Genomic DNA, 19652 nt, shown 5'->3' with positions numbered 1-19652 from the left:
TAAAATCAACAACTCAATTATAGAAAACCCAGCAGAAATATTCTGGTACCTCCTGGAGTGGGGGTGGCAGTGGGGATGGGGGTTGTATGAGAAATGCCATACAGTTCAGGGCCTTTCCAGGGCAATCAGCCCTGAGGTCTCCAACTGGAGGGCAGTACTCAGACCACAGTTCTTGCCTAGGGCAGCCTGTGACCCCCGGTACCAGAGCCAGGTCTCCAGGAGGCTTTAGCCTCTTCTTTCTATGGAATCATCTTCTCTCTTCTAGTGCAAGGAATGTTAATTTTGAGAAACAATGAAAGGAAAAAAAAAAAAATCAAGAAATAACATCCTTAATGCCTAAGTGCCAGAGGAGAATTTATGGAGATATTTACTAAACAAAGACGCTTGTGAAACTCCTACTTTAAAGAGTCAACAGACGGTCCTCTATGAGAGTCCAGTGAAAGTCTTACCCCCTGGACCTGTAGGTGGAGACAGGACACCCGCCTGCAGTCCACGCACGGGAAGGGTTATGTCTGACCGGTGTTCAGTTGAACAGTACTTACATTTAACGCAGCTTCTCCACACTTTTCAATTGCTGCAAGACCCTGATTATGAATGTGTGTCTCCAGGAGTTTTTTCAATTCTCCCAGGCCATCTTGGATTCTAGATACAAGATTATACATGCGACCCAAATCTGAAAGAAGAAGGTGCCACCTTTATGCATTGAAACAAACTTTGCAAATCCATCCCATTAAATATGTATTTATAGAGATGAAAGGTACAGTGAAATAAAACCACCGTGTTTTTAGACCTAATAATCAATTGCACTTAATTGTACTCAAATACTTTATATTTAGCATATGTACATTTAACCAAAAGTAACAGTGAAGTCATGTGATTATGAAAGCATATTTCCCTCTTGCAGGAGAAACCACTGATATAACAGAGAAAAAAGATGAACAGGAACTACAGGTGATGCTTCAAGATTGAGAAACTGATTATGCCTAATATATAACAGGCACTCAAATATTATTTTCAAGAATGAATAAATTTAAGGAGTATTTATGAATATCCTTCTCAACTATTCAAACAACTCAGCCACAAAAGGGCCCCCACATTCTTCACTTAATATATGTATGGCACATGGCTGATTTATGAGCACCAAAGAAAAGTCCTGCGTCTAAACACACCAATCTTCTACTGAGCTCCTAACATGTCCCAGGAAAACAAGGGAGGGGTATGGGAAGCACTTTTGCAAAACAGTAGCCTTCTCATCTCTAAGACTTTTCAGCACAAAAGTCACACACTGACATGCACAGACCAGTGGTAGCATCACTGAAGGCTAAAGTGTATGGAACAAGCCAGACTTCCAATCAAACTGAAAAGATGCTCTTCCTTCAAAGTCACACCCAAAACACACCAGAAGTCTGAGATCAATACACCACAAGGTACACACACACAGCCCCCTTAAAGAATGGCTGGTGTTGGTAACGCTAAGTCTGAGTCTAGACCTTCACACAACTTCACGATCACAGATCATAATGAACATCCATGCATTCTGAATCTCAGCAGCTCACCTTCATTTTTGTCGGCGTCCAGCAGGTTCTGGAACTCCGTGTGGAAGATCTCCAGGTGTTTCTCGATGAGCACCTGCTCGCACTTCCTGGCGAGCTCGTCCTGCGTGCTCTCATGAAGGTACACCTGGACCCTCCGCTGCTCCTCCAGCAGACGAGCCTCCGCCTGCGGGAGTGAACTCAGGTCAACGGTTTGGACTTGTGTCTTTTTAAAACAAAAATAACGACAAATTCAACTCACAATCCTACCCTACCTAACATGAGGAAGAAAACAAGAGAAGAGAAGGGGTCCTTTGAATTGGGGTGGGGAGGCGGGGGGAATGCTAACCACAATTGACTGGTCCCTGGTGTGTACCACTTCCTCTGTAACCTATATTTTTGTTTCCAAGTCCTCTTCAAATGACTTCAACGAGGTTATCATGATTAACCATCCAAATGTCTTTACATCAATCTTCCCACAGATACGTGCTGTTTCACACGTTTTGGGGGTAATACCCTTATCGATACTCCGCAATTTAAAACTTATAGACTGCTGATTTCTGAAACTTTTCATTCAATATTGTCAGAGAGAGGCTGACTGTGGGTGACTGAAACCGTGAATAAGGGGGTACTACTGTCCACAGGCCAACCTCCTTTTATTGTTTTGGTACTTGTTTTTGTTTTTTTAAACAGGAACTGAAGGTTTGTGGTGATTCTGAGTTGTGCAAGACTATCAGCACCATTTTTCCAAGAGCATTTGCTCACTTTGTGTGTCTGTGCCACATTTCAGTTATTCTCAAAATATTTAAACTTTTTTCATTATTATTACTTGTTAAGCTGACCTTTAGTCAGTGATCTTTGATGTTGCTATTGTAATTGTTTTGGCATCATTCAGCAATCAAGTGTTTTCAAATTAAGGTATGTACATTGGTTTTTTTCAGACATAATGCTGTTCTCCACATTTCACAGACTATAGTCAAGTGTCATCACCGGGGAAACCAAAAAACCCAAAGTCCTGGGTATGAAGTCACTAGGTTTTAGGAGGGACAGTGATTAACATTCTTTGTTGATTTGACGGTAAATAAGCTCGTGATCACCATTGTACTTGGCAGATAATTATATCAGAGTTCAAATTTAAAAGGACTAAATAAAATTAAGCAAACAAAGACTGTCTCTATTAATTCTATTAGGATCAGTATACAGGAAAAACAAAATGAAAAAATGGATCAAAAAGCAGTAAGAAAATTCATAACATATATTTTGTTTTTAAAACTTAAAAAAAAATGACATTAGAAACCTAGAAAGGTCAACTATTTTTTCAAGGCTCACCACAGACTCAATTACATGGGACAGTGAGACACGCTGAGGCTAACGCGGCTGAGGCTTGCTCACTCGTTGATGCCATCAGCAGAAGGGAAGCCAGAGACTCTCAACGGTTTCCTCTGGAGGACAACTCAAGGAAAAGGAACACAGACCCCAGAGAATCTGTACATCTAGCCCAAGCTGGCTGCTAAAAGGAGAGTAGTTCTTGAAAGTTGATGTTTTATCTCAATACTATTCATGAGTTTTGTGTTTTACTTCCTAATAGAGTATTCGAATATAAACACAATTTCTCAAGTTATTGAATAAAATGTTCCATATTTTTTCCTGTATATTATCAGGCATACACTGAAGGTTCTGATGCATACTCATGGCCAAACATCAAATAATACATAATAATGATGATGTTGATGATAAAGTATCCCCATTTTACAGATGAGGAAACTGAGGAACAGACTTTAACCTGACTTTAACCCCCTAGTAAATGGTGGTTAAAGTCACCCCTAGTAAATGGTGGAGTGGGGATTTTCAATTAGACACACAGCCCAGTTTGAGATGCAAGTCTACAGCTAGTGGTAACAGCAGTATTGTTCAGATGGTTAAATTCCAATTTTAAGCCCACAGAATCTCTACATGATGGATTTTTCAAATGGAATGGCTGTCACATTTGCTAAGACCCAACCAGATTTGGGCCAAACCTTTAACCCAAGAAGCCCCATCTAAGATAGCCAGGATGCAGGTAGCACACTCTCCCTTGAAGGCAGGGCTCAGACTGGGTTGAAACCATAGGTCTATAAAGCAGCTTTCCATGCACCAAAGCACTACCACCTTCCTCAGTGTGGACAGCAGATAACTGCAATTCACTAAGAAGTCCATGAAATGAAAAGGCCTGAACCACACTTGTGGATTTGTACCCTGATAAAAGGCCACACTTTTAAAAAACATATACAGTTTAAAAAGACTCACCATATATAGTACAGTTCAATAAAAGATGTGTTTATGAAAACTACACTGTAAAAATCAGTGCTTAGATTTAAAATTGATTGGTCAGGCAGCCGTTCCAACTCTCAATAAGCTGGTTAGCTTGCAGACTGGCACATAAAAGCTAATTTAACTTGTAAATACACAAAGAACTATCGCTTTCCCAAGTGTAATAGTTCTGCGGGGTTCCACTTCTGTTAGGTTTTGAAGGATCATATATTTGTCTGTCAAGGACTTTCAACTTCAGACTTGCAAGGCCCACTTATAATTACTATCTCTTACGGGAAAATGTACTAGGAACATCATGGACAAATTGAGGAGGACTTTCTCGAGGTGGTTAGACAGGAGAGCTGCGGCTCTCCTTGATTTTTGGTCTCAGCACATGGAGAAAGTGACTCTGCTCTCCAAGTGAACAGAGAATAAAGGGAAAAGCGGGTGTCAGACACACAGCCCCAGACCCCCTGGAAGTCTCCTTGCCCGTCTAGGTCAGGGGTTGGCAAACTATTGCCTGGGGGCAAAATTCTGCTGGAAGGAACTTGTACTGGAATACAGTTTAGATGTTGCCACGGCTGCGTTTGTGCAACAATGCAGAGCTGAACAGTTGCAAACGAGACCACATGTGCACAAGGTCTAAAGTATTTACCATCTGGCCCTTCACAGAAAGTCTACTGACCGCTGACTGAGGTCACTCCTCTGAGCTTAAGTCTGGGACAACGGTATTTCTGAGAAGGAAAATTAGAATAATTCCTGCAGAACTGCACTGTGACATCACTTAATGTAGAAGATTTATGATGCAGAGACCAATCCCCAATCTTCTCATCTAAGATTTCGATCCTGTTCTTTCAGAAGGACTTCTCCTCTAATACACACTGGAAGGTTGTGTTACATAGGTTTTTAGAAGATATCTCAGAAGCAAAAATGTAAAAAGCTTAAAGTTTGCAGATAAAAATTCGTTTCTTAAATACTATGTTTTCATTGATGTAACACCATGGCTGCCATTAGATACACATATACATTCTAGGAGAGTGTTCAAAACACGTACGTCATTCAGCTGTAACAGTTACATCCTCCACACAGTACGGAGAACATGAGCCACGATTATTAAATTAATTTATACAAGCTCCTTAGTGAACTGGGAGAAACCATTTGCACCTGCTACAAACACTACCGGATACCAGTGCCCAAGAAATGACTTTGAAGGAAGCTGCATATACAAGAATAAAAAGAGTAATTTATTTGAGCAGCGGTAACTTTTACCTTATGTCCACTTTAAGTCTGTTTAAGCTTACCTTTTTCATGTACTCAGTAACCGGGTTCTGCTGCAAGAATTCGGTACTCTCTCTGGTATAAAACCTCTCTGTGTCAGCCAGAAACTGAGATTCGAAGGCTTCTTTGTACACTGTTAGCGTAGGGCCCTTTGCAAAGGCATCATCTTCATTCAGTCCCAGCTCCACTGGAGAAAACAGGAACTATGTTTCAACGGCCTCATTTTCGGTTATATTTTAAGGAATATATATATTTTACTTTAGGTATAGCTTTCAGTTTAAGTTATGCTTAACATGTAAGAATAAAATAGCAGGGCAAAAGGCAAATCTGTTATTTTCTGGTAGTTAAGTACATTTTGAATGAAAGAAAAAAATCCAAGACACACAAAGGCAAGTGATTCTGACCGACAGCCAGGCATACTTCAAAGTTCTCATGAAGTTCATTAAGAGAGCATCTTACTATTTCTAAAGCTTAAAAATAAAAAGAATGCTTAATTGTAAACTTTCAAAGAAATACAACATTACTTAAGTTTTAGAACACTGTGTTACTTTACTGGCTTCTCAATGGCAGTTGTTCAAGAAGATACAGATTTCTGGTTATCATTCAGCTCCATTAATGACACTCTTAAGCATAGATAAGTGCTTAGTTGTCAGTCTATACAGGTATATAGATCCAATAATTCAGTGTGAAACCAGAAAATAAAATAATTCAAATGTCAAATGTCTAGTCCATCAAAATTTCCTTAAGGCATGAAGATAAACAATCTCTATAATGGGTAAAGCCAAACATAATCACACTGACTACAAAGAGAATTATGAGTACGTCGATAAATGCTAACATATTCTTGATAATACTATTTGAAAACAAATCTGTTGCATCACTGTTATCATTGCCACTGATATCAAAACTTTCACTAAAGTACAAAACCTTCACTAAAGTAAAGGGAAACTGCTTACCATAAGACTGTACAACTCCACTTATCAGTCTTGTATTGATAGTTTCACCATTTCTTTCTTTTTCAATAAGTTTTAAAACAGCATTTGTTACCTTTAGAACAGATATAGGAAAGAGACATGTAGATTACAGACTATGGTATACATCAGTATTATGTTACTACATAGCTCGTAAACATTTAAATCTGTCAGAGGCAAGATGAGAGGTACTCTGAGGCCATTCTGAGGGCGTGAGAAAGACAATGGCTAAGGTGTGACACCTGGAAGGGGTTTTAAAAGGAAAACATGACACACACAAGTAGGTACCTGTTTATTCAGTGGCCTGAAAAGACAGTCTCTCCACGTCACCAATGCAAGCTGGATGAAAAGGAAAAGGAACAGTATTAAACGGCTATACTTTTACTATGTTTTCCTCAAAGCTGTAGGAGACGGCCCAAATCCCAGATTATATATATCAATATTTTTAATTATAAACTTGGTAAAAAATTACGATGAAATCAGAGAGCCATTCTCTTGAGTTAAAAACTTCTCTTTTTCCTTGCGTGCTCAGTTGTGTCCGACTCTTTGCGACCCCATGGACTGTAGCCTGCCAGGCTCCTCTGCCTAAGAATCTTCCAGGCAAGAATACTGAAATGGGTTTGCCACTTTCTACTCCAGAGGGTCTTCTCGACCCAGGAGTCAAACCTGAGTCTCTTGCGTCTCCTGCATTGGCAGGCGGATTCTTTACCACTGTGCCACCTAGGAAACCTTTATTATACATAAAGTATTAAAATTTCCCATTTTACTTATGTGTGTGCATATGATGCATTTTAAAAAAAAGTTTTTTGGAACTTCTCATAGAGGGTACGTTATAAGATTACTATAAAATGCTCTCCCCATGAAAAGGGAAATGTAATTCATATATGGCTTTTAAACTGTTGAGAGAGGTATTATTCAGTTAAATTCAAACTTAGGGGAATTTAATACCCAAAAACTGCTGAGAAACTTATATAAATGCTATCAGTCTTATTTTTTCCCAAATTTAACCACAGATAAAACTAGGTTTATACATACAGTTCTGAAAAGATTCTATGTAAATTTCATTTACAAAATGAAAAATTTATACCAAAAAAAGGGCAGCATGAAAGCAGTATTTAAGAGAATGTATCTTTAATAAGATATGAACAACGTATACCCAAGTCTTCTATTAGAATAAAAAGGTGATTTCAGAATTAGGAACTATTCTGTCAAAGAAGATGCTGGGAAGGGAAGAGTCTCAGTTTCTCAGGAGAAAGGCCCCCTGGGAGGCCTGGTTTGGGAAGTAACTCTCCAGGTGCACACCCTCTGTTCCAACTCCCCCGGCCTCCTCGGTGCAGGAGGGAGGCGGGGAACGCGCCGTGTGCGGCCATCAACTTCTAGTGAAGATACTACTACACCTTCAAAAATAACTTTTTCCAAACATTTTTCTAACTTGAGACAGCATAAGACAGATGCGATTTAACTCTGGATAACTGATCGCTTTGAAGGAAGAAAGGCAGGATTAAGAGAGCAGGACCAAAGGTAAGCCAGAGGAAGTTCAGAGGGACAGAATCAGGGGGAAAGTCTTGCTGCCTCACTTCAATATGTGGATAATGAAATTAATTTATGTCCTCTGGTTGACTTGAAAGGAAACCGACAACCTTCTGTAACTGAAGAGAAAGAAACAATTATTAGGAAAAAAGGAAAACTTTATAATTCATGACAAAGCATCCCCATCTCCTGGAGATTCTGGAAAATGCAACAAGAGATCCCTGTGTAGGAACCGTTGCACGCGTCAACTGGTACTTGAACTGTGAATTCAACAGCCTCATGGAAGAGCATGCAGAAGAAATACTGTTTCCAGACAGGGGTGTCGACTGGCCTTTGCTAAGAACTGTGGCTGCAGAGTGTACTTCCAAACCAACTACAGCATTTAAGGATGTAGAAACTATGAATTTTGAAAGTTAAAAAAAAAAAAAAGCAGTCACATTTTGAAAACAGTATACAAAACGGTTAAAGACCGTAATATTTGTAGGAGCCTGTGACACTACTATAGGGTGTATATATGGTGCTTTCGGTCAGGGGGAAATCAAAATCATGCTGATTCCCACAGACAACTCTCAGTCTCAAGAAGTGATTTTTAATGGAAAAGGTCAACTACAGGAGGCTTAAATCAACACTAAACCTAGAAAGGTTTGTTAAAGCTATGTAACAAAATACTATTAAAAAGCAGTTAACAGTTTGGTATAGAAACTGAGCTACATAAATGAGCTACAAAAATTTGTTATACATCTATGGTAATTATGTTTTTCTTTTAATTAAGCTTGTAAAGTTACAAAGCACTGCTATTACAGCAGCGTTCGTAGGTATGGACATAATCTCATTATGCAACAGAACTGACATTTTAACACCATTCAAAAAAGGTACTGTTTGCGCATCCGAGCCCATTATGAACAGAGAGGCTGTTCTGGTGGTCTAAGTCCTCCCTTAATTGGTTCTCAGACTAGAATGAGCATCAGAACCACCTAGAGAGCCTGCTAACAACACACTGGCTGGCCCCACTTCCAGAGCATCTAGTTAAGCAAGTCTTGCTTGAGGCCCAATCATTTGCCTTTCTGACAAGTTCCCAGGTCACAATGATGCTGAGGGTTTGGGGACCACACTTTGAAAACCAACGGGCCTTGGAAAAAGCTTTCTTGACAGAAGAAACATACTAATGAAGGTGTTTTAACAATTCACACTTTGCCTCTTCAGAATGTATTTCCCTGCAGCCTTTTAAAAACCCGTCAATTTTGAACTCTGTGTCATTACTTCCTAAAGTGAGTGGGCAGGATGGAATTTCACATCATAGTCTGCTCCTGGAAGCAGTTTCCCTGACCCCAAAGGGCCACAAGGCCTGACTACAGAGGCCCGAGCCCCAGGGAGGGGCCCGCTTTGCCTGCAGGACTTGCTAAGACGGTGACAGCTCCAGGCTCAGCCCCATGGTCGGCTTTTTAAATCAGCAACTGCAGAAGCGTGCAGGCTGTATTTTAGAACTTCCAAGTACTCATCCTTCTCCTGTCTTGCCACAAAATATCCAAGGGCCATTTTTTGATAAATTAAAACAAAGAAAATAAGCTTGCTAGTCTGAAAGCTGCTCACTAGCTGCTCAGATCCCTTGCTGGAAAGGAAACATCTCCAAGAAAAACACACATCTGAAAGGTGTGTGGTCAAATCTTACAGAATAGATTTCATAGATTCCCTTCCGTCCTTCGTCACATTCGCGGCGAACCCAATGTCTATTGAGGTAGGCACAGATCCCGTTCAGCACTTTGCTTGAAAACCGGTAGTCTTCCCACTGCTGAGTGTAGAACTTCAGTACACTCTCATCCATCAAATCTTCTCCGTCCTAGAAACAAGGCAACTAAGCTTTAAGATGACTAATTTGTCACGTGGTGAATTAAAGATAAGACTTCACTGAAACAAATCTATTGCGTTAAGATACACTGATGCATGTGGTTTTAGATAGATGGGCTCTTTAAATTATTCTGTACACAAAACATACTCATTTACTACAAATTCTCACAAGAATGTAGCTTGTGAGGATTGGACTACAGAGAATTTTAACAAAAATTCTTTCATCTCAAACTGGAACTTTTTTCACAGTATTAAATATGCATATACATTTGTAAAAGACTGAACTTGTAGACTATGAGGGTAATTCCTTTATATTCACCAACAGGGACATGTTAAGGAAATCCCTTATTTTTTGATAATTTCTCTGTTAAAAAAGATATCCGATTAACAATTTAGATCATGGGGCCAGTACTATTACATTTTTTAATGTATCTTCTTTCTTCATTAAAAATTATAAAAACTACTTTTACTGAAATTTCTACAACTTAAACCACAAATCTTTATTCAAAGGAAACTAATTTGAAAGTTTTTCTTAGGTATTAATGACATCTACAAATGACATCTTACCCTTTAAAAATGGGGCATTAAACTGCAATATCATTAAAATGTGCTGCTGCTGCAGCTGCTAAGTCGCTTCAGTCGTGTCCGACTCTGTGCGACTCCATGGACGGCAGCCCACCAGGCTCCCCCGTCCCTGGGATTCTCCAGGCAAGAACACTGGAGTGGGTTGCCATTTCCTCCTCCAGTGCATGAAAGTGAAAAGGGAAAGTGAAGTCGCTCAGTCGTGTCCGACTCTTAGCGACCCCATGGACTGCAGCCCACCAGGCTCCGCCGTCCATGGGATTTTCCAGGCAAAGAGCACTGGAGTGGGGTGCCATTGCCTTCTCTGAAATGTGCTGCAGGAGAAGAGAAACCCAGGGAGCGTGGGGAGGCACTGGTGGTAGTCAGCCCCTCCATGAACTCGGGGCCTGGGGCTGCCCCTGAACTTCTCAGCCTCGGGCCCTTCAACTAGCAGAATAAAAAGCTACAGAACAAAGCTCCAGAAACACACAGGTGCACAAATGATCCAACAAGCCATGTGGAAACCTGACCATATCTGATACAACCAAATTTGTGTTCATTTAGATTTCAATAACAAGGGATGAACCCGAACACGTAAAGCTAAGCTCTTCTGGATGATAGCAGATGACCTTTTTTAAAAATGCCAAAAAAAAAAAAATCGCTGACAACAGGCCTATCAACACCTTTCACAACACAACACACTGTTTGTCACTTCGATACTAAAAAATAATGAATCCCAGTGTTCACTTTCAAAGTGTTGCGAATCAGAGCCAGGAGGACACAGTGGCTTCATCGAGACCGCTTGGGAACGTGAAAAAGACACTGTCTTGGTCACGATTGTGCTCACACAACTCTGCTCTGTTAAGTGATGCTAAAGTTTCCAGTCACCTTGCAAAATCGATTAAGAAAAACAAATTTGGAGCATGCTGGAGTTTTTTGGACATTATTTGTGTAAATCAAAAATCTTGAAAATAAATACAGAGTGTAGCGTTTTCCAGGGTACACACTCTATACACACGTGTGCAGAACATGTTGGAAAAATGTGATTACCAGAGGCTGGATAACCTTAGTCATTCATACACTTAATACAGAATATTACAGTGGGTTCAAAATACACATGGGTAACTTGAATTCATAATTACATGCTTTAAATTAATAGGTTCATCGCTTTCTAACCACCAAACACCAAATGGCTAGTAATTTAAGGAAACTACTACTATAGGGAAAGGTATTAGAAACTTCTAATCTAACAAGTTAACAGAATATGGCTTAGGAAGGTTTCATCTTCATAATGGGCAAACGACCTAGGAGCAGCACCTCTCCAGGCACAGACATGTCAGTGCCAAGAACAATGAAAAATTAACTCACCATCATTATTTCACTACTTTTTATCTTTTTACATTCTATTATAAATGTTCAGTGTAAATGTAAAACATCTTACCTTAAGAAGATTTGTCAAGTAATTCTTCAGGAATTCTTTAAGCCGTTTGTACAATTCCAAGCCCACAAACTGAGCTCCCCCCGGCGTCTGCCCCTTTTTCGATTTAGAAGGAGGGACACCAGCCCCTCGAGCTTGGTTTGACTGGTGAACACTTGTGCAGTAGTTATAAACGTGACTTGGAGGAGAGTCAAGGAAATCAACGTGCATCATCAATGTCAACAGTCATTAATACGAACATAGTTTCTTACAAGATATTGCAGTGTTACTGTTCCCATATATCAACAGAAACCTGTTAAAACCAGAGTAAAGATCCCGTTTATATACCAATAAAGCGAAGAGTCAGTGGCACCCCACTCCAGTCCTCTTGCCTGGAAAATCCCATGGACGGAGGAGCCTGGTGGGCTGCAGTCCAAGGGATTGCTAAGAGTCGGACATGACTGAGCGACTTCACTTTCCCTTTTCCCTTTCATGCACTGGAGAAGGAAATGGCAACCCACTCCAGTGTTCTTGCCTGGAGAATCCCAGGGACGGCGGAGCCTGGTGGGCTGCCGTCTATGGGGTCGCACAGAGTCGGACACGACTGAAGCGACTTAGCAGCAGCAGCAAAGCAAAGAGTCAGCCAGCTATGAGGATGGAAGTTTCTGGAGGAAGTCACCAAGAGAATTCTGGACTTTCCAGATCATCTAATGCCATTACCTTGTGGGAAACTGTCCCCAGAGTAGATCAGAAGGTAAGAAAAGTGGCAAATGGTACAGAGAGAAAGTTGCAAGTGAAAAAAAAAAAAGAAATTATCTACTTCAGGAAAAACAAAAAGCTATGACCATAGTCTATTACGATGCTTAAGCTATGAATATTTCCAGAAGCATACTATACAAATATAAAAATATTCAAAACCTTTAAAATGATTTGTAAGTGGATTTAACCAAACTACATGGCAAATAGATGGGGAAACAATGGAAACAGTGACAGACCTTTATTTTGGGGGGCTCCAAAATCACTGCAGATGGTGACTGCAGCCGTGAAATTAAAAGATGCTTGCTCCTTGGAAGAAAAGCTATGACCAATCTAGACAACATATTAAAAAACAGAGACATTACTTTGCCAACAAAGGCCCGTCTAGTCAAAGTTATAGTTCTTCCAGTGGTCATGTATGGATGTGAGAGTTGTGGACTGTGAAGAAAGCTGAGAGCCAAAGAATTGATGCTTTTGAACTGTGGTATTGGAGAAGACTCTTGAGAGTCCCTTGGACTGCAAGGAGATCCAACCAGTCCATCCTAAAGGAAATCAACCCTGAATATTCATTGGAAGGACTGATGCTGAAGCTGAAACTCCAATACTGTGGCCACCTGATGTGAAGAACTGACTCACTGGAAAAGACCCTGATGCTGGGAAGGTTTGAAGGCAGGAGGAGAAGGGGATGACAGAGGATGAGATGGTTGGATGGCATCACTGACTCGGACATGATTTAGTAAGAACTATCTTAAACTTACTATTTTTAATAAATTAAGGTAAATTAAAACAAGGTGAAAAAAATTCATCTCTAAAGAAACGTAAGGCTTCCAACTGAAAATCCAAAGGCTAGAAAGAAACATGTGTGAGTAGTTTAGTGGCCAAAAACCTAAGAAACGCCTCAATCTCAGTGGTAATCAAAGAAAGTGAAGTCGAAGTGTTAGCCACTAAGGTGTGTCCGACTCTGTGACCCCACAGACCAAAACCTGCCAGGCTCCTCTGTCCGTGGGATTCTCCAGGCAAGAATACTGGAGTGGGCTGCATGTCCTCCTCCAGGGGGTCTGTGTCATAAAACACTAAGCCACTTGAATAAATATTTCAAATAGAGAATCACAGGTTATAACACACAACCGTCTCAAACTTACGACCCAGCGTGCACAAATCTTACTATGTGCCCACACTTGTGTCCCTCATTCCATCCGAATCCCCTTCGACTTTTTGGTTGAATGGAACAGTGTAACTGACACACGCTCCTCTCCCTCCCTAAAGGCAAATGTCTATGAACGTTTAGCACTGCTATGAACGGTTCACACTTCACCATGTAACAATAGGGCTTTCCTGGTGGCTCAGACAGTAAAGAAAACGCCTGCAAAGCGGGAGACCTGGGTTCGATCCCTGGGTCGGGAAGATTCCCCTGGAGATGGGAATGGCAGTCCACTCCAGTATTCTTGCCTGGGGAATCCCATGGACAGAGGAGCCTGGTGGGTACAGTCCATGGGGTCACAAAGAGCTGGACAGGACTGAGTGAGTTTCACTTAACTAAACATGTAACGATACATGCAATTATTTTACATGTTTTCAAATTTTACATGACAAAAAATATAACGAATCGTACCTTTGCTTCTGCCATTTCTTTCTGACAACCTAGTTTCAGCTAGTGGTGCAGTGGTAAAGAATCCACCTGCCAATGCAGGAGATGCAAGAGAGGCAGGTTTGATCCCTGGGTCAGGAAGACGCCCTGGAGGAAGAAATGGCAACCCACTCCAGTATTCTTGCCTGGAGAATCCCAGGGACAGAGGAGCCTGGCGGGCTACAGTCCATGGGGGTCACAGAGAGTGGAACACGACTGAGCATACACACGACCAGCACATGTGTAATATACTGTATAGTATAGATTTAAACTAATTTAATCCTTTCTGCTGTTGCTAGACTCCTGATGATCTTTTGGCAGTTTCCAATTTTTGCCATGATTTTACTGTATTTTCTTTTAAATCTGATTTTCACACTGGTTCCTAATCCACCTTGAGTAAAACTGCATATAACATGAGGAAGAAAAGTGAGTGTACATTTCCCTGCATAGAAAACCAACAATTCAGAAACCACATTCTAAATGGTCTTTCATTTCTCGACCATACGTGTTGCTATTTCTAGAAAACTGTCCATTTCAAAAAAGGTTAAGGTTAAGTATACTGCCCAGTTCAGTCTTCGTGAAGAAAAAAGCCTATTTAATGGCCCTCCTTTTAAAATATTTTTAATTCTGCCAGAGGCTTGTCCACTCTTTTTAAGGAACCAGTTTAAAGAGTATCAATTTTCATCACTGTATTTATACTTCTATTCCTTTAAATTTACTTCTTCCTTTACACTTGCTTTCTATAAATCCTTGTTTGGCTGAGTAGCTTTGTCATTTTTCCTCTTCATTCTTTTTAATATAAGCAGCAGATTTTCTGCTCTTCACCACTCTGGCTGCACCTAAGTCTGGTATTTCCTTTGTTCAGTTTTATTTATTTATTTATTTCCTATTACTAGTTATCTTGACAGAGTTTAGAATTTAGATTTCAACAGTATTTTTTTTTAACCTTAAAAAAAAAAAACAACTTGATTTCATGCTAAAATTAATCAGAGAATGTTACCTTTTGGGTGGTTTCTTTAAAATATGATGAGTCTTGTAGGTGAATATGTGATGATTTTCTTTACACATGCTTGAGAAAATGTACACTCCCTAACTTGGACACAACAGCTTGTTACAGCAGGCTGGTCAGTTTTGTTTTTCAAATCGTCTATACTGTCAATGACTTCTCTATTAATTACTGAGAAAATTTTATTGAAATCCCTCTATTCAGTTATGGACTTGCCAATTAAGTCTCATGATTCTCTAAAATATCTGTCATATATATATTTTGAGGCCCTGTTAATAAGCATACAAAATTAGAATTATATTCCTGGTGACTTGTTCTTTTTAATCATTAGGAAGTAACCATGTTTATTCTTAACAACAGGGTCTTAAAAATCTATCGTATCTGATGTTAATATGAGTTTTCCTATATTTTGCTTAGAATTTCTCTCAAGTACCTGTATTCCACCTCTTTATTTTCAACTTTTATGTATCTATGTTTTGGTTTATCTACTGCAAATCACCACAGTAAAATTTACCTTTAAAAAAGAAACTGAATCAGTTTCTTTTCTCTGATGGGCAAGTCTGGTTTTAAGCTTATACTGTTTTATACTTATATACAGATTAATTTCTACCATCTTATCTTGCATTTTCTATTTTCATGGTTTTTCTCTATGGTTCTCGTTTTCTCCCCTTCCCCCTTGTACTGGATCACTAGTTTCCTTATTCTATGATAGTTCTTTTCTTATGTGAGTTATACGTCTTATCCATATTCTTGTAATAGTACCTTAAAATCTGACATGCATAGTATTTCGCTTTCACCAATTCTGGTGAATTCTTGGGTTATTTCCTCTTCAAACATTTGTGAGCCACATCCAATTTTCTCCTGGAGGTTTTACAACTACAGTATGTTGATCATTTTTATTTCAGCTCCATATCTCAACATACGTCCGTTATATCCATCACTTCATCTTTGTTCAAACTTTTCTAATTTTTCTTGATCTACCTATCACATCGGGTTAAGTGATTCTCTTTCAACAGTGAAAAATCTATCTTTCGTAACTTTATCTTACATTTGCAGAAGTTCCCTACTTCTTTAAAACGATGTCGTTTTTCCATAGTGTTTTGTCCCTTTATATTCTGGACTCTTTTGTCACTAATTGTTTTCAATACACTCAGAAGTGCTCTCTAAAGGCCCTGCTGTTGGCAGTTCTTGAGGCTCTAGTTCTGCTGTTTGTTCTATATGTTGACTTGTTCACGTGGACCAAGACTCTCACTTAAACTTTTTAAACTCCCTTTCACGTTTTACCTAGCACCCAGTTCTAGATGTTTGGTTCCAGGGAACTTTTTAGGTTACCAAATCAGCCTGATCTCTATTTCTTGGCAACATATCAATCTCTAGCTGTTAGATTAACAAAGGTGTTAAAAACAGTCAAACAAGTACAGGAACGGGGAGCATCTATTCACTGGGGTCGGAGCTCATACTGCCACATATTTTTCTGGACTAAAATGCGCAAATATTCAAACATCTTCAAGTGCATTCTTTTTGATACAGTAATTATCCTCACAAGCATTTACTGTACAGGAATTATCATGGAAGTATACAATTACTTTAGTTAGCAAACTATGACAGCAATGCTGAAGATGGTAAAAAAAAAAAAACTTGTAACAACCTATTTGTCAAACACAAAGAATTAGTTATATTGTTGGATCCTGAGGATATAACATGCAGCTGTTTTTAACACTGTCACAGGATACAGAATGGTTATAAAAACGGCAATATATGGACCAAATTCACACATTTGGAGTCAAATCCAAGACTCCACTCATGATATGCATCATTAAGTAACACTAGCAAAACACTGCCAATTATAATCTGACACAATGCATTCTTATATGGAATTTTTATATTCACTTCCTGAAAGATCAGTGGTTTAGACATAAAAAGATGTATCGCAACATTCTTATAAGCAAATAAAGAAAAGTTAAAATAAAGCGGTTGACTCACTCTTAAAAGCTTTATGCAGCCTCGCTCCTCTGGATCTGAGCCCTGAAAGGCGATGCTGTTTCCCACACAGCGCCCTCCTCTGGACACCGAGAGTGACAGCACCGTGGAGAGCCGTCCACAGCCCCGCACCTACAATGCTCTCATCCACTCTGTAAGTTTTGAACCCGAGCTTCCTTGCTATTAAAAGGTTTTTTTCTTTAGGGGCAGATTCTTCCGGTGGTCCTTAATGGTTTGCAGGCTTAAGAATAAGGCGGAGGTGAGGCTTGGGGGAGGGGGTGAGGCCTGCAGAGGAAGCAGGCGGTGGCTGACGCCTGAGGGTGCAGGGCCCTGGAAGCAGCGGGCATGGCATATCCAGAGACCAAAGATGTGAAAAAGTGGGAAGAGCTTAACTTAACAACTTAGAAATGAGCGTTTCAGTATATGGTTCCTTTGGACATATAGATAAAGTTTATGTATCTCTTCAGGTATTAAAGAGTCATTCTCGGGAAAGCAGGGCTAGGGTTTTTAACAATTTCTAACCACAGAATTCTTTCTTCACAAAGTATTCTCTGTGCATAGAACACGCTCTCACCCCACCGTTATTTCCTTTTAGCCTCACCTCCTCAGAAGACCTTGAAACAAGGCAAGGAACCCTGGGCCTCACAGAACAGACTGAAGGGCAAAATTTTAATGGGGAGGGGGTGCTTTTTTAAAAATTCTACCCAGAGTTCAGCTCCACTTTCATTCTCAAATTAGCATTGCCCTCACCATTATCCAACCAGGCATGGAAAACGTGAGGCAGTGCTAACTAGTATTCTTCAAAAAGGAAGGCAAAATCAGGGTAATTTCAGATAAAATCAAGAGAGTTCATAGAGTATAGACTTAAATTCTAGGTACAGAGGAATTCATATGAGGTTGAACCCTGGATCTTCAGAAAAGAATGAAGACCACCAGAAATCATAAATAGCTGTGCAAATATAAAAGACTATTTTTCTTAATTCTTTAAAATACGAAGAATGATTTAAAACTAACATTTATAATATTGTCGAGGGTCTTTAAGACTTAAGGACACCAATCCTATAGATCAAGGCCCTACCTTATGAGCTCATTTAATCTTCATTATTTCCCTAAAGGTCCCATCTAAATACTACAAAACTGGGGTCCGGGCTTCAACATGTGAATTTTGGGGCATACACTTCAGTCCACGTATCATACATGATTACATTACATGAAATGTTCAGAACTGACAAATCTGTGGACAGAAAGTAGATCAGCAGGGAGGTAGGGGACTAAGGAAGTAACGGCTCAAGGGTACAGGGTTTCTTTCTGAGATGATGAGAATGCTCTAAAATGTGATGATTGAATATACCTGTGAATATACTGAAAACAACTGAAATGAACATTTTAAATGGATGAATTGTATGGCATGTGAATTATATCTCAATAAGACTGCTATTAAAAAAAATTCAACACAATACCAATTGTAATCCAGCAATTTTTAGGGCAGAAATTGACAAACTGATAATAAAAGTTATAGAGAAATGCAAAGGAATTAGAATAGTCAAAAAATCCTGGGGTAAGAGAACAAAGTTGGAAGACTTATACTACCTGACTTTAAGAATTTTCATAATGCTACAGAAAGAAATTATAAAAAATGAAAACAGCAACCAATAATCCCACATGAATATAGATGCAACCATACTTCACAAAATATAAACAAATCAAATTAGTAATAAATCATCCCTTTACAATGGACACATTTCAATGAAACAATTTCAGTAATAAAGCCACATTTACATTGTCAATTAGTTTTAACAAAGGCACCAAACTGCCGCTCTGGGGGAAACAAATGACGCTGGAATAACTGCAGAGCCACGTGGGGGAAAGAGCGACCTCCAGCCCCACCTCACACCATACACAAAAGTTAACGCAAGAGGGATCACAGCCCTGAATGGAAAAGCCCAAACCACAAAGCTTCAAGAGGAAAACACAGCATCTGTGATCCAGACAAAGGTTTCTCATAGGTCACAGAAGATAACTGTAAAGGAGACGAAACACATTAGGTTTCCTCAAAACAAAATACCTGCTCACTCAAAAACACCATAAAGAAAAGGAACAGCAAGCCTCAGACTGAGAGGAAATATCAGCAAGACACGTCTGAGAAAACGCTGGCATCCTAAACACATAGAGAACTCCTACAACTCAATAATAAGAAGCGTATTAATCCCCCCCCAAAACCCCAAAAGACTCAGATACTTTACAAAAGATGACATACAAATGGTAAACTAGCATATGAAAATGACTCAACATCATTAATCATTGGGGAAATGCAAATAAAAACCATGAGATACCATGACACACCCCCCCAGAATAGCTAACATGAAAGAGAATGATGTTCCAAGCAGGCGTCAGCAATATTGTGGGGCAACTACAACTCACAAACATTGCTCACATGAATTCAAAATGATACGGCCACTTTGGAAAAACAGTTGGTCAGTTTCTTACACTGTCAAACATACCATTCATACACAATGCAGCAATTCCACTGCTCTGTGTCGGCCCAAGAGATATAAAAGCATTCTGCTCCCATTAGAAGAATGAATCAAGAAAACTGTGGTATTCACACAATGGAATATTACTTAGCAAAAGGGAGAAAACTACTGCCACTTAGATAATACAGATAAATCTCAAAAACACCTTGAATGCAAGTAGCCTTAGATGAAGAGGAACATACTCTCTACTGCCTTTTGGATGAACTCCTGGGAATGGCCAAACTAATCTATGGTGGCTGCTGGGGGGGGGGGGGGGGGGAAGAGCCAGGATGCCCTGGGAAGCAATAAGGAACCTTCCACAGGGATGAAGACGCCCTATATCTGGA

At 39.7% G+C, this 19652-nt stretch overlaps 1 protein-coding gene across 12 annotated transcripts in view; it reads right to left on the bottom strand.

Annotated features, from left to right (window-relative positions):
* CUL1 (cullin 1) overlaps window positions 1-19652 on the bottom strand; it is an 89539-nt gene that overhangs the window by 21669 nt on the left and 48218 nt on the right. For 10 of the 12 annotated variants that reach the window (XR_014067720.1, XM_081537204.1, XM_081537205.1 and 7 more), the window contains 7 exons: window positions 11448-11622; window positions 9270-9437; window positions 6359-6409; window positions 6056-6146; window positions 5123-5286; window positions 1557-1719; window positions 543-673 (listed from right to left, as the gene is read on the bottom strand). Coding sequence is in view for 11 of the 12 variants with exons in the window: in XM_081537204.1 (XP_081393330.1) it covers window positions 543-673; window positions 1557-1719; window positions 5123-5286; window positions 6056-6146; window positions 6359-6409; window positions 9270-9437; window positions 11448-11622 (943 nt within the window). In the remaining variant the exon portion in view is untranslated. Of the gene's footprint in view, window positions 1-542; window positions 674-1556; window positions 1720-5122; window positions 5287-6055; window positions 6147-6358; window positions 6410-9269; window positions 9438-11447; window positions 11737-19652 lie in introns of all 12 variants that reach the window. The other 2 variants (XM_081537211.1, XM_081537210.1) reach the window with 1 other exon arrangement.

Source organism: Giraffa tippelskirchi, chromosome 10 (genome assembly GCF_054371585.1).
Source record: "Giraffa tippelskirchi isolate mGirTip1 chromosome 10, T2T-mGirTip1v1.2.pri, whole genome shotgun sequence".
NCBI lineage: Eukaryota > Metazoa > Chordata > Mammalia > Artiodactyla > Giraffidae > Giraffa > Giraffa tippelskirchi.
Note: the sequence above shows the minus strand (reverse complement) of the source record. Positions and strands in the feature narration are given on the sequence as shown.